Genomic DNA, 25,020 nt, shown 5'->3' with positions numbered 1-25,020 from the left:
GCCTTGGTCAGCTGGCTCATCCTCCCTACAGCCCTGTTCCTCATCCACACAGGGAGCAAGTACCTCATACCTGTTGGACAAGGCTCCTCTATTCCTGAACACAGGAATCCTCTACCTGCCTCAGCTGCAGTCACACCCTGCTGACCCTGAGCACTGACTGGACTTGAGGTACTTAATCTACCAGGTGTGACCGCCTCCTGAAACAAAGCGTCCAGGTAACTCTCCCCCTCTCGGATGTGCCGTAGCATCCGGAGCTCAGACTCCAGCTCATCAATTCTGAGTCAGAGTTCCTCCAGCAACCAACACTTGCTACAGAGTGGTCACTGCAGCTCGTAATGGCATCTGCCAGCTCCCACATCATACAGCTACAGCACATCACCTGTCCAGCCATCTTGACTTAGATAATTAATTTATTAATTAGCTTTGTAGTGTTTTTTTTTTCAAATTTGGTGCAGCTTTCCTACCAACCAATCAGGTCACAGCTTTCCTGTGATGTCACTTTTTCAGTTTTGGCTTCAGTTACTATATACCCCAAGGTCACCGCTCCGGTGCTCCTCCCTCCGAGTCTACTCCCTGGAGACAATGCTGTGAATCTCCGAGGTAGGCTAGATTTATACTCACCGCTCCGGTGCTCCTCCCTTCAAGTCTGCTCCCAGGATTTACTCACCTATCAGCTGCTTTTTCTTTAAAATCCACTTTCAGAAGAGTGTCTCTCACAGGTCTGGTGCAGTCCTGAAGGCACTGCTCTCTCTTTTTTATGTTTGAGGAGGAGGGAGGGATGAAAACACTACAGCAATACAGCAATGTAATGTTTGGGTCTATTCTGTTCTTTGACAGTGGGTCCTCCTCAATTCCCTCCTGAGTCATGGTGTCTGCGGTGACTTCTCCCAGAATGCTTCAGTCACTTCTCACCAGCCCTCTGTTGGATGCTCTTCCTCCTGTTGAGTGCAAGAGCCCTTCTCCTCAATTACCTCCTGAGTCGCAGTGGCTGCAGTGACTTCTCCCAGAATGCTTCAGTCACTTCTAACCAGCGCCCTCTGTTGGATGCTCTTCCTCCTGTTGAGTGCAAGAGTCCTTCTCCTTGATTACCTCCTGAGTCGCGGTGACTTCTCCCAGAATGCTTCAGTCACTTCTCACCAGCACCCTCTGTTGGATGCTCTTCCTCCTGTTGAATGCAAGAGTCCTTCTCCTCAATTCCCTCCTGAGTCGCGGCGGCTGCAGTGACGTCTCCGAGAATGCTTCAGTCACTTCTCAGCAGCGCCCTCTATTGGATCTGTTGAAGGACCCTTGGTGAGTTGCTGCAGTGTATCTTGCAGATGATACACACTGCTGCTACTGTGCATTTGTGATGGAGGGAGTAAACATTTAAGGCGGTGGATGGGGTGCCAATTATACAGGCTGTTTTTTTCCTGGATGGTGTGGAGCTTCTTGGGTGTTGTGGGAGCTGCACTCATCCAGGCAAGTGGAGAGTATTCCATCACACTCCTGACTTGTGCCTTGTAGATGTTGGACAGGAGGTGAGTTACTCATTACAGAATTCCCAGCCTCAATTCCCAGCCTCAACAGAATTAGCGGAGAAGGAAACATTATCAATTCACATGCACAAAAACCTCCTTTATCATTCTTTTCTGCATTATTTTAAAAAGCACCTCTTTAAAATCCTATTATAATTAGGCATAGCTGACTTACAATTTTGGCACAAAGTGAACAATAATGCTTTTTATGAATGGTACCAAGATACAAAACAACTTGCATACATATAGTGCCTTTCGTGTAGCAAAACATCCAAAGACACTTCACAGGAGCGCAATCAGACAACCTGAACCACATGAGGGAATAGTAAGTGACCAAATGCTTGGTCAAAGAAATTGGTTTTAAGGAGCATCTTTAAGAAGGAGAGAGAGGCAGAGAAGCAGATAAGTTAGGGAGGGAATTCCAGAGCTGAGGGCCTAGGCAGCCACCCAGGGTGGATTTACAATTAAACACTGAAATAAAAACAAAATACTGCAGATGCTAGAAACCTGAAAAAACAGGAAGTGCTGGAAAAACTCAACAGGTCTGACAGCATCTGTGGGGAGAGAAACAGTTAACGCTTTGAGTCTGTATGACTTCTTTAGAATGGGAAGAGTCTCCCACAGCAGCATGTTTATTGATAACTCTCAACTGTGTTTTTCACTGATTACTGAGTTGTACCAACATTTTCTGCTTGTTTACAATAAAACACACTGTGCCATGTGTGTGTATGTGGGAGTGAGTGTGTATGGGAGTGGAAGTGAGTGCGTGTGTCTGGGTGTGGATATGGCAGAGGGTGTGGGAGTGAGTGAGGGTGTGGGAGTGAGTGTGGGTGTGGATTTGAGTGTGGGAGTGAGTGCGAGTGTGGGTGTGGATGTGGGCGTGAGTGTTGGCCTGGGTGTGGGATTGAGTGTGAGTGTGTGTGGGTATGAGTGTGGGTGTGGGTGTGGGAGCAATTGTGTGTGTGTGAGAGTGTGGATGTGGGAGTGAGTGTTGGTGTGGGAGTGAGTGTGTTTGTGGGTATGGGAGTGAGTGCGAATGTGGGTGTGGATGTGGGCGTGAGTGTTGACCTGGGTGTGGGATTGAGTGTGAGTGTGTGTGGGTATGAGTGTGGGTGTGGGTGTGGGAGCAATTGTGTGTGTGTGAGAGTGTGGATGTGGAGTGAGTGTTGGTTTAGGAGTGAGTGTGGTTGTGGGTATGGGAGTGAGTGTGTGTGTGGGTGTGTGAGTGGTGGGAATGAGTGGGCATGGGAGTGTGTGGGTGTGGAAGTGGGCCCTAGGCAAGGTAGTGGATATCAGGCAAGGCAACAGGGAGCAGTGGACCCCAGCGAGGCGAGAGAGAGAAAGTGTGAGTGTGGTGTGGAAGGGAAAGACTGAGAGTGGTGGGGGGAAGAGTGTGTGAGAAGCACTGATAAATTTGCGTATTTTCTTGGCTTGAGCCTTCAGGTTCTGGTTGGGGGGTGGGGAGGGGGGGCCAAAATGAAGCTGTGCACAGGGCCCCACTAACTGTAAATCCACAGTGCAGCCACCAATGGTGAATTAATTAAACTCAGAGATGCTGAAGAGGCCAGATTTAGATAAGCATAAGATATTGCAGAGGGTTGTGGCGATGCAGGACGTTACAGAGATAGAGAAGGGGCAAGGCCATGGAGAATTCGAAAACAGGGATGAAAAATTTAAAATCGAGGAGTTGGACATAGAACCAATGATGGTCAGTAAGCACAAAAGTCAATGAATGAATGGAACTTAATGTGAGTTAGTTTATGCGCAGCACAGTTTTGTATGAGCTCACGTTTATGGGTGGTGTTGGGTGCTAGGCTGGCCAGGAAGGCACTGGAATAATGGTTATAAATATTGGTAGTTTATTACAGGAGATTGGCCAAGATAATTTCAACCTAATGAAGAAAAATTTTAAATGCCATCTGTGGTGAAGGCGGCTCATTAAAATGACTGGAAAGGGATGAACAGACAAGGGGCCAGCTTGAAGAAGCCAAAGAAAAGTGTCAAGTTGCACAGGATGCAGTGTGGCCACAGGAAGCTTTACATTTTAAAGATTCCACTCTTGGAAGAGTATATGGTGGCACCAGATGAAGATCTCAGTTGTGTTACACTTAAGAGGCTTATAATGATATTTTGGGATGGTGCGTATAATTTAGGGGAAATGATGGGGGTCAGGTGACCTGTTCCGAAGTCTGCCTGACAATAAGACTCGGTGGTTTGTTAGTTATATATCAAAGGAAGGCTTAGATTGTTTTACTGGGAAGAAGATGCAAGGTATTTACACTTGCAGACAGTGGCAGCATTCTCTGGGCTCACAATGGGTAGACCCTAATTCTCCCAAAGTCCAAGAAAGGTTTTGAAGGTATTGGGTCATAAACAGTTGTGCTGTAAATTGTCCATTTGCTTCTAAGATGAAAGTCATGGATAGCTAATTAGCATTTCTACCTAGATACAAGGCTAACATTGCCATGGGGAAGAGGGCAGAGGAGGCAGTTTTTTGAGATTAGGTTACAGGCTTCCTTAAAAATCAATGAATCTCAGACAGTCAGCAGTTCTATGCGCTCAGCTAAGAGAAAGGCTGTTTTCCTTTGCGAGTTACCACAGCTGGATGTGGAAGGGAACAGTCTCTAGTTGAAGAGATGTATCACGCAGCATTCTAAGGATTCCAGGAAATTAGTCCTGCCCTGGCTGGGGCGAAAAAGAATCATCAGAACAGACTTTACTGCTGATGGGTGCATTTAAGAAATTCTCTGAAAACTGAGGAAAGCGACTGGAGATGGTCACTCGAAGTCTTTACTAGTGAAATGGTGATATGAGAAGACATTGAAAGCTGGGAGCCACAGTGGATTGTTTGCTAACAGGATTGTAATTCCGTGGAGAGTTTGATGTGTGATAAGTATGAAATGGAAACATTTATATCTGTAGTTCAAAGTGTATGTTGACTACAAAAAGAAAATGATTAGTCACAGTGTTCTTTTAGAAATTTGTTATAGTAAAAGTTTTAAAACATGAAATCTTGGCGTGTCATTTTTCAGCTAATAACTGGAATTTCAAACCTTTTTAAAGATTACCAATCTCTATGGAGATTGCAACAGTTAGGGCCACCCCCTCTTTAACTTTTCTTATCCTATTTACAGCTTCTCACCAGCACAATAGTAATTTACAGGATTCTTTGCAGTCTGCAGCATTCAAACGCTTGAGGTAGAATCTTCCAATCTCTGTGCATTCGTGCACAGTGCACTCAGAATGCCAATGGGTACATCGCATTATCTCTACTACTACTCTAGAAGTATCCTCTTCACCAATGGCCCATCAATTTGCATCCAGCTAAGTTGCACTCACAGACTCCTGTACCCTCTGACACAGATGGAAGTCATGGATAGCTGCTGTCCATGACTCTACCATTTGCTATTGTTCACTTGTGAAATGCAAATTACCTTGTGAAAATCCAACCAAGTCTCTAACTTGTACCATGGAAGTGTGGGTAACTAAGCTAGTGTATGGCCTGTACAAATCCTGTAATGGTGCACCCTAAAATGGATTGAGCTTCTCTGAGGTGTCGTCTTTTGGGATCTCTGTCACCTCGTGTTTGACATGTGAAGCCCCTGTGGGAGATAACAAACTACTCTCAAGGTAAGAATGTTTGAAATTATCATTATACACATGATCATATTTCATTCACTGTTGACAGCTTCTCAGCCTTTTGGCTAAGATCAAGTGCAGTGTGAAGCGATGGCTATAACCAGTCGAGCCCCATACCATGGGGTACGTAACACCGTTCGGATGCTGGTGAAGGACAGCGAAGGAGGAGCACCCATGGATCGGGCCTTCTTCATCAAGCGGATCCTGTTGAAGGCGTGTGGATTTGAAACGGAGGAGATCTATTCTCTGCAAGATTTCCCCAGTGCTGGATTTTTCGATGTGACTTTCAAGCATGCGGCAGCTTGCGTCAAGTTCCTGAAGGTGTTCGAGGAGAAGAGAGACCAGCCGGAGATGAAGATCCTAACGGTGGAGCCACTCTTTGCACTGCCATTGCAATGGGACCGTGTGGTGACTGTGCATCTCTACAACCCCTACGTCCCTGTTGCCGACGTGTTCACCTTCCTCACCAGGTACATCGACAAGGTTGGGAGCTGCACCGAGGTTAAAGACGCCTTCGGGATTTGGACATGCAAACGCCAGGTTAAGGTCACGTTCAAGACCGATGGTAAGGGAGCCATCTTCCACCCTCCTTCCAGCTTCGCTGTTGGGGGAAGCTGTGGCTACCTTGTCTACACTGGGCAGCCCAAACTTTGTTGCTCATGCGGCAAGTTTGATCATCTGGTCAACTGCAGCACCGCCCTCTGCAAGAACTGCAAACAGGAAGGGCACCAGACAAAGGACTGCAAACAGACTAAGTGCTGCAACCTGTGTGGCGAGGCAGGTCACCTCTACAGGACCTGCCCCAAACGCTGCCTCACTTATGCACAGCCAACGAGGGGAAAGGAGAGGAAATGCTTCGTGTCACTACTACCAAGGACACTTGCAACACTCCAACCACCATGGCCCCCACGAGAACAACGGGACAAAGGAGGACACAGAGAGAGACAAGGTGGAGGAAAAGGTTGAGGCAGCAGACAGCCAATCAACAGCATTGCCCCCTGAACCTCCCACTCCTCAGGAGAGTGAATCAATGGAGGAGGAGGAGGAGGAAGCAGGGGAAAATCAGCAGGTGGAGTGGCAGCTGGTGAAGAGAGCCAAAAGGAAGAAGGGGATAAGAAGGGACCAAGCCACTTCCCAGACAAGTGGCAAGAGGCATCTCCCATCCGACACGGATGACAAGGGCAACTGCTCTTCGGACGAAGAAGTGCCAGGGCGGCACCTACAGAAGAAGTGGCAAAGCTCTAGGGAATTGGAGGACAAGACACCCGAGCTCCAGAACATTGGAGACAATGAGGAGACCAGAGCACCCCAACTTTGCCCACAACCCGAAGGGCCCAGCACAACATAGCCCCAGGGATCTGGGAGCAGTGAGGCACTCAGCGCACCCCAGCTCCGGGAAGCTGGGAGCAGCAACGCTCCAGAGAGGGAGAGGATCAGAGTGACGTCTCCAACAGAGAACAATTCAAATCTCGTCCCTTGCATGAACCCCCAGATGCCATCTGAGCAGAACATTGCCAATGGGGAGGTTCAGGACAGTTTCCTCAGCCCAACCAAAGTGAGGCAATTTGTGAACACTATGGGTATGCAGGAGCAGACCAAAGGTCTGGAACTCTCAAAGACAACAGGTTTGCTAAGAGACTAAATGCTTTAAAATGGGTGTAAAGATTGTATCCATAAATGTGTGTAGCATTAAATCTACTACACGATGTGTTGCGAACTTGGACTGCCTTGCCAAGGTCAAAGCAGACCTGTTGTTTCTGCAGGAGTGTGTGATTCTGCACCTCAGCTCCAGAGGCAATGGTCACGATGGTGGTCCCATGGGCCATCGATCTGGTCAGGCGGAAATGACTCTCGTTCCTCCGGCTTGGGTATTCTGCTGTGAGGAGGCAACTTCACCATCTCTGAGGTTAAGGAGGTGGTGGGCGAGCGCCTCCTCATAGCAGACGTAATGTACGGGAATGCCCAACTCCGGTTAATTAACGTGTATGCCCCGGCAGAAAAGGCCGAACGGCTGGCGGTTTTTCAGCAGCTCCCACTGCTGCTGGCGACCTCCAGGCTGGTCATTCTGGGCGGTGACTTCAACTGCATCATTGATGCGGCCAGACGATCCGGCAGGGCCAACAGCAGATTGGACGCTACGTCCTGATCCCTGATGGAAACTGTTAAGGATGCCAAGCTGCACGATGTCTTCAGCAACCCTGCAGATGGAGCGCAGCGTAGATACACCTGGTCGCAGCCAGACGGATCCATCCATTCCATGATAGACTTCCTGTTTGTGCCCCATGCGTTCGCAGTCAGATCCACCGATGTCAAGCCGGTGTTCTTCTCTGACCACTGCCTCCTCCTGACTGACTGTCACTTAGAGGAAGACCAGAGGGTGGGCAGGGGGGCATGGAAGCTAAACGTGCACCTGCTGACCCCAGAGAACATTGAGGAGCTCAAGAGGGATTACAAAGGTTGGAGAACCATGAAACCCCTCTTTGAGTCACTGACACACTGGTAGGAAGCGATCAAGGGAAACACCAAAAGGTTTTTCATCCTCAAAGGTGCCCAGAAAGCTAGAAGGGAACAGAGAGAAATGTCCCGACTCCAGAAAAACATGCAGAACCTGCACCGGCTGCAGTCAATGGGGGCCGATGTCAAGGAGGAACTCCAAGAGGTGAAGAACCAGCAAGCCTCGCTCTTTGCCTAGGAGGCCTCCAAGATCATCTTCCATTCCAGAGTCCACTCCCTGGAACAGGATGAGACGTGCTCATATTTCTTCTTCCAAAAGGTACACAAAGAGAGAGCTCTGTGATCAGCAGCCTGAAGGAAGAAGACGGCTCAGTCATCGCAGTCCGACGTTTTGAGGATCAGCAAATCCTTTTATGCTGGATTGTATGACATGAAGCCCACAGACAGCACGGCCTCTCAGTCCTTCCTGTCCTCTATCACAGAGGTCTTAGACAACAGTACACGGGAGAGCCTGGACAAACTGCTAACTCCTGACGAACTGACTAAGGCTCTTAGAGAAGAGTAAAACTCCCGGAAGCGACGGCTTGCTGGCAGAGTTCTATTTGGCTCTGTGGGTCTGGATCGGACCGGACCTGATAGAAGTGTACGAGAGAATGCTTCTGGCCAGCAGCATGTCAGAATCCATGAGGAAAGGCATCATCACCCTCATCTACAAGCACAAGGGAGAAAGGGAGGAAATTAGAAATTGGCGACCCATTTCACTGTTGAATGTGGACTATAAGATTCTGTCCAAGGTCATCGCCAATCGGGTCAAGTCCACTCTGGAATTGATGATTCACCCTGACCAGACCTGCACTGTACCGGGCAGGAAGATTTCTGATAGCCTTATGCTGCTCAGGGATACAGGGGTGTGGACACCTGCCTCATCAGCCTGGATCAGGAGAAGGCCTTTGACAGAATATCGCACACCTACATGGTGGATGTGCTCTCCAAAATGGGGTTTGGGGAGGGAATTCATAATTGGATCCAACTGCTCTACACTAACATCAGTAGCGCAGTCACAATCGATGGGTGGGAATCAGATAGCTTTCCTATTAAATCTGGAGTCAGGCAGCGCTGCCCTCTCTCCCCTGTCCTTTTTGTGTGTTGCATAGAACCCTTTGCTGAGTCCATCAGGAAGGATCCGGGCATAGGAGGAGTGATGATCCCAGGCAGTGGAGGCACTCCAGTCAAAGCCTCCCTTACATGGATGATGTCACCGCCTTCTGCTCGGATCTGCTGTCGGTGCGCAGACTGATCTACATCTGCGACCAATTCGAACTGGCCTCGGGAGCCAAGGTAAATCGTGGGAAGAGCGAGGCAGTGTTCTTTGGGAACTGGGCTGATTAATCCTTTGTCCCCTTCACTGTCAGGTCTGATGGCCTGAAGGTGCTGGGGATATGGTTTGGAGGGACCGGGGCATGTGTTAGAAGCCGGAAGGAGCGAGTGGCTATGGTGAAAAGAAAACTGGGCATGTGGGAGCAACGCTCCCTCTCCATTGCGGGTAAGAACCTGGTTATCAGGTGTGAGGCACTCTCGCTGTTGTTGTACATGGCCCAGGTCTGGCCCATTCCACACTCCTGCACGATGGTGATCACCTGAGCCATCTTTCGCTTTATCTGAAGGTCAAAAATGGATCGTGTCCGCAGGGACGCGATGTACAAGCCTCTAGATAAGGGGGGAAAAAACGTGCCCAACATCGCCCTCATACTGATGGCCACCTTTGCGGTACGCAAACACCAATTTCACTACTAGCTGAGGTTCTGCCTGTCCCCAGTGTTGTGAAGGATGGGTCTGGCCATGCTGCCGCGGAACGCTCCAAGTAGTTGGAACATGCCGCACCACCTGTCCCTCGTGGAAAAATTTATGCAGAGAAACACCTTTGACCACAAGTCCATCAGGCAGTGGTCAGCACATAACGTCTTAGAGGCCCTGAGGGAAAAGGAGAGGGTGGATCCTGTGGGATGGTTCCCCGAGCAGACTGTCAAAGTCATTTGGTAGAATGCCTCATCGCTAGAACTTTCCAACATGCACCAAGACATAGCTTGGCTGGTGGTGAGAAAGGCCCTCCCATCAGATCCTTCCAACATGCCAGGAGTCTCACCCCACTCTGCACATTGCCCTTGAGGTGGCTGTGGTGGGGACGAGACCGTTGTTCACCTCCTTGTGGATTGTGCCTTTGCAAAGAAGGTCTGGAGAGAGATGCAGTGGTTTCTGTCGAGGTTCATCCCGAGTAGTTCTGTGACACAGGACTCTGTGCTCTACGGGCTGTTCCCAGGGACACACACCGAGACAAACATCAGCTAGAGCTGGAGGATCATCAGCTCAGTGAAAGACGCTCTTTGGTCTGCCCGAAACTTGTTGGTCTTCCAGCGCAAAGAGTTGTCCCTGACCGAGTGTTGCAGACTGGCACATTCCAAGGTCCACGACTATGTGCTGTGGGACGCACTAAAGCTTGGGGCAGCTGCCGCAAAGGTGCAATGGGAAAAGGTCGCTGTCTAAGACCTTTCTGTCACAGTGCACCGAGGGGCTGGGAATTGTATAGACCCCTCGGGCTGTCCAGCTCAAAATGAATGTATGTATTGAATACTAAGTGTATTATGATTTTATTGAAGCACCTCAGAGTGCAACATGATGTATGTTGATAACTCCAATACCTTTGTCTGATTGTCTGTAATGATCATATTGAAATGATTGTAATATTCATTGATTGTATTGATGTACCTTGTGATCCACGTGTGAAAGTTGAATCTGATTGTACTTTTGTGATGGCGATTTTGAAATGTTTTGGAATGTTCTTCCAGATATTTTATGAATAAAGTATATTTTTCAAAAAAAAAATTCATAGTTGACAGCAAGTCAATATGACTGAGTGTTGTATGTCATGTGGCTTTCTGAAGTTTAATTCTGTCACGACATAGCTGGTGGACCCCCAGTTCCCCATCTCTGATGTCCAGGCACGTCGAGATTTTGCTGCTCTTCAGCACCTCCTCCTCTGTAGCTGTCAGTATGGAATGGCTGTAGGCTAAATCTCTGCCTCTTCCTCATACCCTATGCTTCTGAGAAAGAAGAGACCTGTAAATGAGAATCATGGCATTTCTGGATGGATGGAATGGTTGGAATCCCGGAAATCAGACGTTAATGAAGCGGCTACGTTAAAAAGTCACTGACAGACAAGCTTCACAGGTTTACAGGTTTCCCATGTGCTGTTGGTTCCCCACCCCCACCCCCACCCCCTCCCATTCCAATATCGACTTACTTTTTTTACACCCCAGGAGACACAGTGAAATCGTACACAGTATGTAATTGATTAGATGTAGGTGTCTGGAACTTAGCAGCGCTGAGGTGTGTGGGTTTTAGCATTACTAATAGACTCCCAGTGATTGGCCCCATCACACAGCCACATTTCTGACCAGATCATGACCTATCAGCCAAAGTTACTTTCCTACACTAGTGTGAGTAATATTTGTCCATGTGACATGTTAGATCAGAGCAAGGGTTCCCAACTGGGGTTCTGTGAGAAACTACAAAGGGGCTGAGAACTCTGGAGCAGATCTGATTGGAACATCCAGGCAGTGTCGAACTGATTATCAACCACATAAGCAAGGTGCAACCAACCTACAGTTGGCAGCCTTTTTACTACGGTTTTAACAGGCCCGCCTGCATCGGTTTTTTGGGGATTGACATCCAGCTGACAAGATTGGTTCTGGTAATGTTGGGTGCCCCTTTGCCTTGGCTAGTCCAAATCGGCCCGCAGGTTTATCAGTCAGAAAGCTGTCTTCTGCTCAGGGGTGAAAGTAAGCCGGTACAGTCCGGTATGGTGTACCGGTAAGAAAGTGGCCAAAGCATTCAGTACAAATGGGTAAAACAGGCTAGGTTCAACTGCATTAATAACAGCAAATCAGATTTATTGCTTGAATTAAATATAGTGGAGATGGGAAATGGGGCTGTGATACGACCATACTGGTAAGAAATTTAAGATACTGCAGTTGCTGGAAATCTGAAACAGAAACAGAAAATGCTGGAAAAACTCAGCAGCTCAGACAGCATCTGTGGAGAGAGGAACAGAGTTAACGTTTCGAGTCCATATGACTCCTCCAGGGCATAAGAAATCAGAGGTAAGAAATTTAAGTTACTTTCATGCTTCTGCTTTCTTGCTGTCACTTTGCCCAGTATTATCCTCCCAACTCAGCAAATCCTTCCCCCTGCCATTAACTGAGAGGAAATCCAATCTTCCGATCCAAAGTCAGCAAATCCAACCCAACAATGGAGGCACCATTTCACCCTCTTCCCTTGCCCACCCAGTGCCAGTAGCTAAATAGCACATAGCAGTGCTTTCCAACCAGCCGCTCGGAGAAAATTGGGCTAGAAACTCCGGACCAAAACATATCCAAACACATTCATATGAATGGGGGAAATGCACAATAGGATGTTATTTTCTAAGGTAATTCCAGGCCGCATCCCTGGAGGGCAGCCTGCATTTCAGGAAAGCATTTGGTAACAGTTTCCTACTTCAGGCTTAGTTTCTGACAATTATTCTCAGCTTTTTGTTAACAATTCCCACGCTTTTCCGAATTTCTGCACGGTTTGGTGTATCATTTCCCTGCTTTTGTGTTAACCATTTCCCATTTTGGACTTGCTCCCTGCAAGTACTTTTGCACTCTCAATTAATGATTCCCCGCCATTGACTAATTTTTGGAGTTTTTGATTAGCTAACATGCACAAGGGTTAGCTGTCTCTTTGCTTTTTGACTCACCATTTTCCCTTGAACATTGTTTTTGATTTTTCAGTAAATCATTTCCCACTCTTAACTCATTTTTTGGTGAATATCTTCACATGCTGAAAGATTGCTGCTCAGCACCATCAACAAGTTCCACATTAAGTTCAACAAAATGAATAATATATCTATGTTAATAAATATAGTAAGAATATATATATATATACGGAAGCAAAGTGTTTGATAATTTCTGAAGTCGAAAATTTTGCCTGAAGAAGATTTTTGCAACTCAGTCGAGGGCCAGCAACATGTGGGGAAGTTGGTTAGTTGAAGAGTCAGCCTCGGATAGCTGAAGAACGGCAATACCAAGGCTGGCTGACTGAACAATAGAGCTGAGTGGATCAAAAGGCACATGAGAAAATCAGTAGGGAGTTTGAAAAGACATTGAAAATAGGTGATTAGCAGTGATACTCCAGGTACCCCGATACCCCAGGTTTGAAAGACAGGTGTAACACAAAGGCTATTACAATTCACAAGTAATATCTAACAAGTCCTATGAGCTACCATTTTTAAAGTTTCTGGCAGGAAGTACTGCCACTTTCATATGATGGGAAAAGCTTATAATGGGAACTCTAGTTTATCCATTCAATGGCCTCCTGAGAGGCAAGCAGAGAGATGAGAGGCCTCCCACAACAGATCTTGGTCGACAGGTTAAGGTGAAACCTTCCATGGTCTGGGACTCATGGTCACAATCACACTTTGGGCCATTATTCATTTTCCACATTTACAGACCAGGAAGATGCATTGTCCATGTCCTGTGTGGATTCAACTGTGTGTTGTCCATTGTCCTCTGGGAGTTGATGACAACCTGCTTGTCTCCTTGTGCATGTTAGTTCAAGTCCTTGCTAGCTTATGTCATCAAGAATGTGGTCGAACATGGCATCCCAATCTGAAAAGCAAGCAAACATCAAACGTATCAATCAAAGGTAAGAAATTCTGTTTTCTAACATTAGTTCTTGTCAGTAGAGTGGAAAAATATACCGAGATTACTGGAGGCATGCAGTGTATGTATATCAATACTTCAAATGTAATCTGAGAAAGAACCCACAAGATGGAGCCAGTGAGACAATAATTTTATAGGTACGCTTTACTTTTTTAATATTCACCATTTTCTTGCCAATTTTCTTCCCTTCCCCTCTTCCTTATTAGCTCCTATTGTAGAGTTCCATTCCACAGGCATCAAGTGCCCAATAAGCCACTATTCACACGTGAGCCTCGACAGCAAGCATAATCAGGCTGCTCAACTACACAGGCATCACAGCTGAGCCCGGTACTGTACTGGCCCACCTGATGTCTACACAACTGCGCCTCCAGGCAGTGACTGATGAACAGCAGCCAAGACCCCTTACCCAACCTCTCGCCCCCAAACTAGGGATGCAGAAGATAATTGATCCCAGGAGCAAACAGCTACCACAAACAAGCAGGGTAGAGGAGTAAATAGAAGGTGAGTCATGCTATACCATTTGAACACACATTCCAAAGAACATCAAAAAAGTATTTATAGCGATATAGATCAAGATCTTGCCTGTTCTTGATTTCCAAATAGTGCACCATGTAAGGAGCGAAAAGAATTAAAACAGCTGACAAAAAGTACTAACGAAAGTTGAAATGAATCTTTTCTGCATTCTTGTTTTCCCCATAATCTGTCCTTCCCTTCCTATTTTTCTCCTACTGTATCTTTCCCTCTTTTTATCCATCACTATGTAGCAAAAGTGGACAATAAAGATTCCATGGTACTATTCTGTGAGTAGGCTAATGCCCTGGTGGGTTGGCTAACATGCCTTTTGTAACTAACACCACCAACTGGGCTTTGAGGGATTTCTAAGTGATATAATAAGGTACTAAAAATACAAGTTTTCTTTTCTTGTTTAATGCCAACTTTTTGATCATCGATGATGTGATAGAGGGAATAGTTAAATTGGTATGACAGTTGTTTTTTTAGGCTGTAAAGCCTGTACACCTCTAAATTATAGGTGTTAAGAAACAAAATTTATGTATCTCTGATTTCTGGCATCATGAAGGTCTGACCCATTGACATCATGGATGGCTACTGGTTGTCAGTCACTGTCCCTGCTCATGATCAAAAGCATAACTTTAAGATGTCACAGGTGGTGGAACTTTACACAAAATATCTGTTCTGTACTGTCTGTAAAACATACAAAAAAAGCAATGAGGAGACATATTTTTAAGGCTGGAAACTAATCGAATCCCCTTCCTCTTATTTTTTCATACAGTATACTGTATTGTACTGTATTCTTTGTTTGAGGGAATGGAAAGTAACACTGATAACCATTAGAGCTAAAAAATAAATCTATCAGGATAAGGATAAGTGTGCATCTGAATTAGTGATTTAGATTAATTCTCTGAAGCCAAATGTGCAGTTAGGATGCAATATGCCAAAGGAATGAGTGCCCTAGCTACACCAAGAAATAATGCCGCTGAAGAGTAATTGTTACACTGAGGGTGGGAACATTGTTGGAACATTGTACAAATCATTCCCAAACACATTAATTAAGACCACCAGGAAGACCAAGATTAGAAGGATCAATTCACTGTTGTGGCATCTTAGTATAATAAGAGAAATAACAAAATGTCTTTGAGAATTACTTTCCAAGTAGGAATGTAAGCTGTAACTCACAGGGAGAAACAAACATTGGTTTACTCTCTGGCTATTTTGCAAAGAGAGGGCAATTGCTACTCAATTATAGTTGGCTGAGCGGGTGCATTGCAGATGAAATGTGATTAACCTTTGATATTCCTCCAAGTAGGACAATAATACCAAGACTCCTCCATTTTCATCAATGTAAGCTGCCTTTAGCCAGATGACTCAAAACACCTGAAGGCATGTTCCAAAGCGGACAAGACCAGAGTGATGGTGTGGTTGGGGGGAGACGATTCTTGGACTACACTTTCTTACCTGACTTATCAACTTGTCATGCCATCAAACATTTGTCATTATGCACTCTCAGGGCCTTATGTTCTTGCACGCCACCCACAATCCACTATACACCCTCCCATCAAAATTGTACTATTTTGTTTATATAGTAGCTAACTAAGGAAGTTAAGGATGGTATGAAATGGAGAGAAAAGATATACAATGTTGCCAAGGTTAGTGGTAGGTCCCACTTACATTATATTGCGAAAACTTTAGAAACCAGCAAAGGATGATAAAGATAATAAAGATGGAGAAATTGGAGTATGAGAGAAAACTAGCAAAGATTATTAAAACAGACAGTAAAAGCTTCTACAAGTATATAAAAAGGAAAAGAGCAGTGACAGTGGGTGTTGGTCCCCTAGAGGGTGAGACTGGGGAAATAAGGAAGTGGCAGATACTTTAAATAAGCATTTTGTATCTGCCTTTTCAATAGAAGACACAAAAAGCATCCCAAGAATAGTAGAAAAGCAGGGGGAAAAGGGAGGGAAGAACTCAAAACACACAGCAGACTGGAAAAACACAAATTCAACACCATTATTTAAGAAAGGAGGGAACTATAGGCCTGTTAGTCCAATATCTGTCATGAGAAAAATGCTAGAATCTATTATTAAGGAGGGAGTAGCAGGACAGGACAGGAAAATCATAATAGAATCAGGCAGAGTCAACAGGTATTGGTGAAAGGGAAATCATGTTTGACAAATTTATTCTTTGAGGATGTAACAACCAGAGTGGATAAAGGGGAACCAATAAATGTAGTGTATTTGGATTTCTAAACTGCTTTCAGTAAGATGCCACATAAAAGGTTACTGCAATAGGTAAGAGCTCATGGTGTTGGGGGTGACACATTAGCATGGATGGGGGTTGGCTAACAGGATCAGAGAGTCAGGATCACTTTCAGGTTGGCAAACTAGTGGAGTGCTGCAGGGATCAGTGCCGGGGCCTCAATCATTTATGATCGATGGTAATTACTTGGATGAAGGGACTTACTGTATTATAGCCAAATTTGATGATAGGTAGGAAGTTGTGAGGAGGATACAAAGGCAAGGATTTCCTGGCCCCATCGTGGCGGGACCGACCAATGGAGATTCGACAGCCCAGCCAAAAATGCACTGACTTTCAGCGGGAGCAGATGATCCTGGCAGTGGGTGGGGCCAGAAAATCCTGCCCAAAGTGTTGGAGAAGGGATATAGGTAAGTTAAGCGGTTGGGCAAAAAATGGGCAAATGGAGTATAATGTGGTAAAATGTGAGGTTGTCAATTTTGGCAGGAAAGATAGAAAGCATTACTCAAATGGAGAGAAACTGCAGAACACTGCAGTACAGAGGGACACGGGTGTCCTTGTATATGAATCACAAAAAGTTAGCATTCAGGTACAGCAAGTAATTAGGAAGGCAAATGGAATGTTGGTCTTTATTGCAAGGGGGAAGTACGGAAGCCTTGCTTTGTACAGGACACTAATGGGAACATACCTGGAGTATGTGTACAGTTTGGTTTTCCTATTGAAGGAAGGATATGCTTGCATTGGAAGCAGTTCAGAGAATGTTCACTTGACTGATTCTTGGGATAAAAGAGTTCCTTTATGAGGAAAGGTTGAGCAGGTTCATGAGAAATTAGAAGAATGAGAGGTAATCTTATTGAAACATATATGATTGAGGGGCTTGATAGGGTAGATGCTGAGAGGATGTTTCCTCTCATGGAGGAATCTAGAACTAGGGAGCAATTTAAAAATAAAAGATCTCCCATATAAGACGGAGATGAAGAGGGATCTTTTCTTAGAGGGTCATTAGTCTTTGGAATTCTCTTCCACAGACAACAATGGAGGCTGGGTCATTGAATATATTCAAGTTTGAGTTGGACAGATTTTTGATTAACAAGGGAGTCAAGGGTTATGGGGACAGGCAGGAAAGCAGAGTTAAGACAGCAATCAGATCAGCCATGGTCTGACTGAATGTTGGAGCAGGTTGATGGGTCAAGTAGTCTATTCCTGCTCTGATTTCTTACGATCCTATAAGATCACCAAATTGTCTCTCACAGTGCATCACTTCACACTTACCTACGTTAAATTGCATCTGCCATGTCTTTGCCCTTTTCACTAGTCTTTCTATGCCCTTCTGAAGTCTATTACTATCATGTTCACTATTTACTAGTGCCAAGATTTGTATCATCCACAAACTTCAATATATACCCAACTTGATTTATATTTAATAAGGAATGCGACTTCACACAATGAATTACATTTTTTAAGAGTGCAGTGACTTAGCCTTACAAATACAGAAATTATTCTGCACCAGATAAATATTCTTTCATTGGTGTAGGGATGGGTGGCAGATATTAATCATAGAAGGAATGTTGATCAGGACACCACAGGGATGCTGTGTCTATCGTCAGATAGCACATTGTGATATTGCCATCTATCTAGCCCATCTTCACCAGCTTATAAGACTTTGGTTTAATATTTCATCCAAATGATAGCACTTTTGACATGCACTGGAGAGTTAACCTGGGCCATGCAATCAAATCAGGATACCAGCCTCGGATTTACAACCTTCTGATTCAAAAATGGTGGAGGTGCAAATTGATTCAAGCTATGGGGAGCTTTATGCTGTAAACCCATAATTTATAGTGAACTAACATTTTGTAGGATGCTTGCTGTTGGAGAAAGCTGATTTTCAACCTACCATTCTTTGCTGAATTTGAACCAAAATCCAATCTGTGAAGTATAGTAACCCACATCCTTTCCCAGCCAAACTCTTCAGTCCCCTCTCAAACATTGTACCTGAGCTTTAATAAGAGGGCATGGTTATTTTAATGTAATAGATCAGTTGAGTAACTAATAGAACTATCAGAACCAATGAAAATGATTAATGAGATTTTAAAAAGTGTGCCAATAAATATCATTCAGCTGGAGGGTGATCATCACATCGTTCCTCTGTAAGTCTGGCCCTCTTGTTTCAGGCACTTACACAAAGTACACAAATCTCAAAAAGCTTTCCCGTGAAATGTAGTCTCGCAATTGGTTCATTGCACACTGCTGCACACCATTAATCTTTCAGAGACTTGATGTTCTTTACAGCGTTTCCAAGCCATGCCATCATTAAAGGAGACAGAAATTATTACTGTCTACTGGGACCCTTGCTGCCATCAAACATCAACAACAGCTTGCATTTATATAGCACCTTTAATGTAGTAAAATATTCCAAGAGACTTTTAGGAGCATAATCAGACACAAATTGGCACCAAGTCACATAAAGAGATATTGGGCCAGGTGATCAAAAACTTAGTCAAAAAAGTAGGTTTTAAAGGCTGACTTAAGGGAGGAGAGAGAGAGAGGTAGAGAAGGGGAAGGGTTTATGGAGGGAATTCCAGAGCTTCAGGCCTGGAAATCTGAAGGTATGCCTCTGCAACCTCCTCCAGCCCTAACCAACTAACCATTGCCCTTTGATATTCAAAGGCTTTACATTGTTGAAGCCCCCGCCATCAATATCTATGGGGTTATCATTGGCCAGAAGCCTAACTGGACCAGCCTTATAAATTTTGCACCTATAAGAGCAAGTCAGAGTTCAACAAATCTGCAGCATGCATCTCAAATCCTAACTCCCCAAAGCCTTTTCACCATCTAAAAGGAATAAGTCAGGAGTATGATGGAATACTCTCCACTTGCCTAGATGAGTGCAACTTCAACAACATTCAAGAAGATTGACACCATCCAGGACAGAGTAACCTGCTTGACTAGCACTCTCTCCACCACCTTAACCATTCACTCCCTCTACCATAGGTGCGCCAAGGCTGTAGTATCAAGTACAAAATCCACTGCAGAAACTTGCCAAAGTTCCTTTGACAGGTCCTTCCAAACCTGTAACTGCTACATACCAGCAGAATAAGGGCAGCAGATGCATGGGAACATCACCACCTGCAAGTTCCCCTCCAAGCCACACACCATCCTGACTTAGAAAAAAATCGCCATTCCTTCACTCTCACTGGGTCTAAAACCTGGAACTCCCTCCCTAAATGTGGGTGTGGGTACATAACATGGACGGCAGCAGTTAATGAAGGCGGCTCACCACCACCTTTTCAAGGGCTATTAGAGGTGAGCAATAAATTATGGATTTTCCAGAGACATCCATATCCCTTGAATGAATGAAAAAAATTGTTTTACAGTTTGTTTCTATCTTAATCCAATCATAATATTTTATGTTGTAATTTATGTTATCTGAAATATTTAAATTTCAAGTAAAGGCGTTCTCTCTTTTTTACTTTCTGGTTTGCTATAAGTGTGAACACTTCAATGTAATTGGCTGCTTACCTTGTTTGATGATATTACTGATGCTGTCTCTGTGGATCCTTTTGAATTGTGCCAGATTCACACTGATGTGAAGAATGAGGAAGTCTCTGCTCCAGAGATTGCTGGATCTTTTTGGGCAGCTTTCTTTGAGTTCAGCAGTAAGCAATGTTGCTTTGCTGCTGATCGCAAAATCCAGCCCAATGTTTCAAGACGCAGAGCAAACTGAAGGCATTTTCCTCTCAATCTAGGTTGTGAAACTATTCCAGCCTTCCAGCACTCTTCTCTCCATTTTTATTCCCACTTTTGGCGCCATTTTCAACTCAGTAAAAACAAAGGCAGCAAATACAATAGCAATGCTTAGGCATGTTAAAAAAAAATGATCTTTAATGTCTCCTGAATAAGGTAAGATCACACTTTTATATTGCCTATTACAGTAATATAAAAGTACCTTAATACAAAAATATAGCAGAACAGAAGCATTTTGCATACAAGGTGGGCAGATACAAACAGTGAAATACTAGGCAGTGACTGAGCATTGGACAAGTTGATCAATAAGAGTCTGTATAGATTTGTAAATGATAGATCATGTCTGATTGATCTAGTTGAATTTGTTGAGGGGGTCACTAACATGGTGGATAGGGGAGCCTCTATGAATGTTATTTATGAGCACTTCTGGAAGGCATTTTATAATGTTCCAGACCAGATATTATTAGCAGAAATGAAAGTATATGATTGAAGGTAACCTTGTAATGAAGAAATCTTCATTATAGTTTCTCCTTCATTTAATGTGTGAAACCCTTTAGTTTGCTTTTCAACTTCACATTGAAATGTGATGCATAACAGAAAGTGCACCATAAATCCCAATATAAAATCAATAAGTGGATAGAATTTAACAAAATGACCGCCATCTTACAAATAATTATTTTTCTCTAATTATCCAAAACTCCTTGTTTCAGCTGCACTGGCACGTGATCGATTGAATGATTTCTGAACTGTCTGTAATCTGATCATTAATGCTCAGTATCACTCTTCTGAATCAGTGACGCATTTTCTTTATTCACTTTTATGGGATGTGGGCATCACTGGCTAGGCCAGCATTTATTATCCATCCTTGTTCAGAGAGCATTTAAGAGTCAATCACATTGTCGGTAGGCCAGACCCTAAAGGACATTAGTGAACCAGATAGGTTTTTTATGACAATCCACAATGGTTTCATGGTCATCATTAGATTTTTAATTCCAGATTTTTACTGAATTCAAATTCCACCGTCTGCCATGGTGGGATTCGAACCCAATTCCCCAAAACATTACTCTGGGTCTCTGGAATACCAGTCCGGTGACAATACCACTACATCACTGCCTCCCCTAACTGTCAATCTGACCCATCTGATTTAGACTCACACTGATTATAAACTTATTAAATGCAAGATAACTGGAAACATCTGGTTAAGAAACTGGCAGGCATCTCAAGTGAATGCAATGCAAACAAGTTTAGAGTTAATTACAGTTAAAAGGTAACTTGGGGTTTATCTTACACGGTCAAGGGTAGAAGTGTAAAATGAATGGCCCATCTCTGGGTTTGTAATGGAGCTAGAAGTCTACCCTTGTCTTAATATAAGGTTTAAATTGTTTGTGTAGTTCTCAGATGAAAAGAAGCTTAAGGCAATTGCTAAACAAGAGATTTCCTTGGTGTGACTAGCAATTCTGGGAGGAAGAAATATAGAAATTTAGAGAAATAAATTAGCCCTATGGGTTACAGAATCAAAGAGTTGTGTTGAGGTTAAAATAATTAATTTACCATTTTTGTTTGAAGCATCCCAAAGCATGCCAAATTGTTATGGAGCTGGAGCTGTGGGAGTTGGAAGATTTCTTTGTTTAATTTAGTTGAGCATTTCTCACAGAAGGAGTGGCAGTTTTGGTTTGATGTAGACTGCAGCCCACTGAGTTGGGAGAGCCAAAAGAAATGAATGCTAGTCAGGCCTGCATCTTAAGCTGAGAACATAATAACTTTATCATTCACTACGCAGAATTCAAGTGAATACCTGTTTAGAATTTGCATGGAAAAAAAAGCTGGAAAATTTACCTAGCTAGAGGAAGAAATCTACAGTGGTCTTCACAGAACCTTGTGCAGAAGGCAGTTTGAGGTTAGCTTGGAAGCAGTACACTTAGTTATTCAGCTTGGAAAGGGGCAAGAGATAGCCAAGAGCTGGGAATAAGCTGTGGGAACAGCAACTGTACAGAAGCAGTGGAAGGACCATTAGGAACCAAGGGTGTTCCTGATTTTTAAATCCCTAAGCAAGAAGACAGTGAAGCCTAAGCTTGAACTGAAGAGTCCACAGTCATGAGTTCTTTGAAGAAAATTGGAGGATTGCTTAGCCAAAAGCTAATCCCATGAAATTTCATACCTTGAAGAATAGCTTGAACATTGAGGAGTAACTTCCGGAGGGCTGTGGCATACCTTTGGGTTGGTCCCAGGAAAAGTGAACGAACAGTCATGATTCTTGTAACCTATAAGGGATCTCTTGGAGTGAAGTAACAAGTAGAATGGAGTTTATAGGATAAGCTTTCATTACTATTTTGTTAAGTTAGTGGTGCTTGCTTTGTTTAATTTCCTTTTGCACACAATAAAGTTTTGTCTTTGTTTAAAAGTGTGAAATCTGTGGTATAATTCTGTCAGTTAATCACAAAGAGTAGGATCTTCTGGTCAGCGAGCAGGAGCAGACCCCGTGTCATTTCCATTTTCAGGTCGGCGGGGGTGCAGCCAAGTCAGCTGCGAGGCCACTGACCTGTCAACGGCCTATTGAAGCCATTGAGAAACTAATTAAAATCATTAATGCTCATGTGCGAAAAAGCACACTCCCGGCTGAGGGAATCCCCCCACTGCCCGCACAGGGAGCACATAGCGCTTCTTGGCAGACGTCATGCTGGGCAGGCCTTCATTGGCCCGCCCACATAAAATGGGGGCGCGTCCCCAATGGTGGGGGCTGTTCGGAGGTGCGCCCACTCCGCACTTTCCCCCCAACGGGGGTAAATTTTTCCCCAAAGTGTTTGAATTTCTCTTTCAGCATTAACGGTCTCTAACACAATTGTAACACATTAAATCATTACTAATTTCTTATTTCAAGCCCAGGTCGCTATACTGGGGTTGGCACAATAACAAGGAACTGATATCCAACTGAATATTTGTCTTCTCTTTTTGTGTAATTATAGGTCACTTGCACTTTACACTTTTCACATTTTCTTGCCTTTTCTTTAGCTGTATTCCTGTATCAATGGAGAGGTTGAAAGACAAAGAGAACACTTGTTAGACATTAAATATTTTTCTCTTTCAATCAGCTAAGACCATGGTTTGTTACTATAAGCAATTCATTTGGCTAACATCTTTCATCTGGAATCTCTTTGTTTGTGCAAGTGTCCAAGCAGAAATAAGGAGACAATCAAAGGAAAAAGCATAATACCATGGGTAAGTCAAAAAGTGATTGCAGCATTGATGCCCCATTTATATTCTGTGGAATGGTTTAGAAGATGAGATCTCTCCTACCCGAACAAAACAGAACTTAATTTCTCAATATGATGTAACCATCTCCTTTCTGAATTTACCCCATTTATACAAAGGAGAGGTACGTACACACCAGAATGAAACTGGAAACCAACAAGAAACCTACAACCCCTGGAAACGAAGGGAGAAACTGGTTCAAGGAAGATCAGGAACAGAAGTCATTTATAACATTGTGCTTTTCAATTGAAAGAAATGGTGGTCTAATGGTCTAATAAACTTTTAGGAAATTGAATGTTATAGAAATAGTTCTCTCTCTCTTGTTCTCTTGCTCTCTCTCTGGTTAAAAATTCTTCAGTAGTCTGCTTCCGCTGACATAGAACAATGTTCGTAATGATGAATAATGTCTCTTCATGAGGGGGGTCATTATTTAGTCATGGATGTTGCATAGGAACAAGCATTTGTGTAAATCTAATAAGAGATTAGAGAAATGAGTTATAACCCATATATCTAAACAAGTTATCTGAATGCAGGCAGTAAGATGCTTTCAAGAGATAAGGGAAGATAATCTCATCACAGTCGAGACCCAGGTTCGGACATCTATTACCTGATAATTGAAAAGTTGAATGAGTAAACAAATAAGATTGACACAAGCTGTCCACTGGCCCCTAAAACTAAGCTATAAAAATGTGCAGTCAAGGAAGGAAAATCATGTCCAATGGGGGATGATAGCTCTCTGAGGTGGGTCCATGCTTGTTTCAGCTTGCACCTTGGCCAGCAAGGGAGACAACCGAAGGAGAAGGTATCATTACCAATAGAAATCAAACCCATATCAGCTCATCCGTCCATCCAGAACCAGTAATCTAATCTGATCTGTTACGAGGTCATATACCTACCATGTCTATTCTAACCACAACAAAAACAGAATTACCTGGAAAAAACTCAGCAGGTCTGGCAGCATCGGCGGAGAAGAAAAGAGTTGACGTTTCGAGTCCTCATGACCCTTCAACAGAACTAGGTGAATCCAAGGAAGGGGTGAAATATAAGCTGGTTTAAGGTTGGGGGGGCGGGGGAGAGAAGTGGAAGGGGGTGGTGTGATTGTAGGGACTAGCAAGCAGTGATAGAAGCAGATCATCAAAAGATGTCACAGACAAAAGAACAAAAGAACACATAGGTGTTGAAGTTGGTGATATTATCTAAATGAATGCGCTAATTAAGAATGGATGGTAGGGCACTCAGGGTATAGCTCTAGTGGTGGTGGGGGGAGCGTAAAAGATTTAAAAATACTTAAAAATAATGGAAATAGGTGGGAAAAGAAAAATCTGTATAATTTATTGGAAAAAACAAAAGGAAGGGGGAAGAAACAGAAAGGGGGTGGGGATGGAGGAGGGAGTTCAAGACCTAATGTTGTTGAATTCAATATTCAGTCCGGAAGGCTGTAAAGTGCCTAGTCGGAAGATGAGGTGCTGTTCCTCCACTTTGCGTTGGGCTTCACTGGAACAATGCAGCAAGCCATGGACAGACATGTGGGCAAGAGAGCAGGGTGGAGTGTTAAAATGGCAAGCAACAGGGAGGTTTGGGTCATTCTTGTGGACAGACCGCAGGTATTCTGCAAAGCGGTCGCCCAGTTTACGTTTGGTCTCTCCAATGTAGAGGAGACCGCATTGGGAGCAACGAATGCAATAGACTAAGTTGGGGGAAATGCAAGTGAAATGTTGCTTCACTTGAAAGGAGTGTTTGGGCCCTTGGAGGGTGAGGAGAGAGGAAGTGAAGGGGCAGGCGTTACATCTTTTGCATGGGCATGGGGAGGTGCCATAGGTGAGGTTTGAGGAGTAGGGGGTGATGGAGGAGTGGACCAGGGTGTCCCGGAGGGAATGATCCCTACG

At 44.2% G+C, this 25,020-nt stretch overlaps 1 protein-coding gene across 1 annotated transcript in view; it reads left to right on the top strand.

Moving 5' to 3' along the window:
• Positions 1–5,243: 5,243 nt before the first annotated feature.
• LOC121293054 (hyaluronidase-5-like) overlaps positions 5,244–25,020 on the top strand; it is a 61,885-nt gene continuing 42,108 nt past the window's right edge. The window contains exons 1-2 of the mRNA XM_041215646.1: positions 5,244–5,474; positions 19,716–19,797. Coding sequence (XP_041071580.1) covers positions 5,244–5,474; positions 19,716–19,797 — 313 coding nt within the window. The remainder of the gene's footprint in view (positions 5,475–19,715; positions 19,798–25,020) is intronic.

Source organism: Carcharodon carcharias, chromosome 21 (genome assembly GCF_017639515.1).
Source record: "Carcharodon carcharias isolate sCarCar2 chromosome 21, sCarCar2.pri, whole genome shotgun sequence".
In the NCBI taxonomy this organism is placed as follows: Eukaryota; Metazoa; Chordata; class Chondrichthyes; order Lamniformes; family Lamnidae; genus Carcharodon; species Carcharodon carcharias.
The sequence above is the reverse complement of the archived record's forward strand: the minus strand, read 5'-3'. Positions and strand labels throughout refer to the sequence as shown.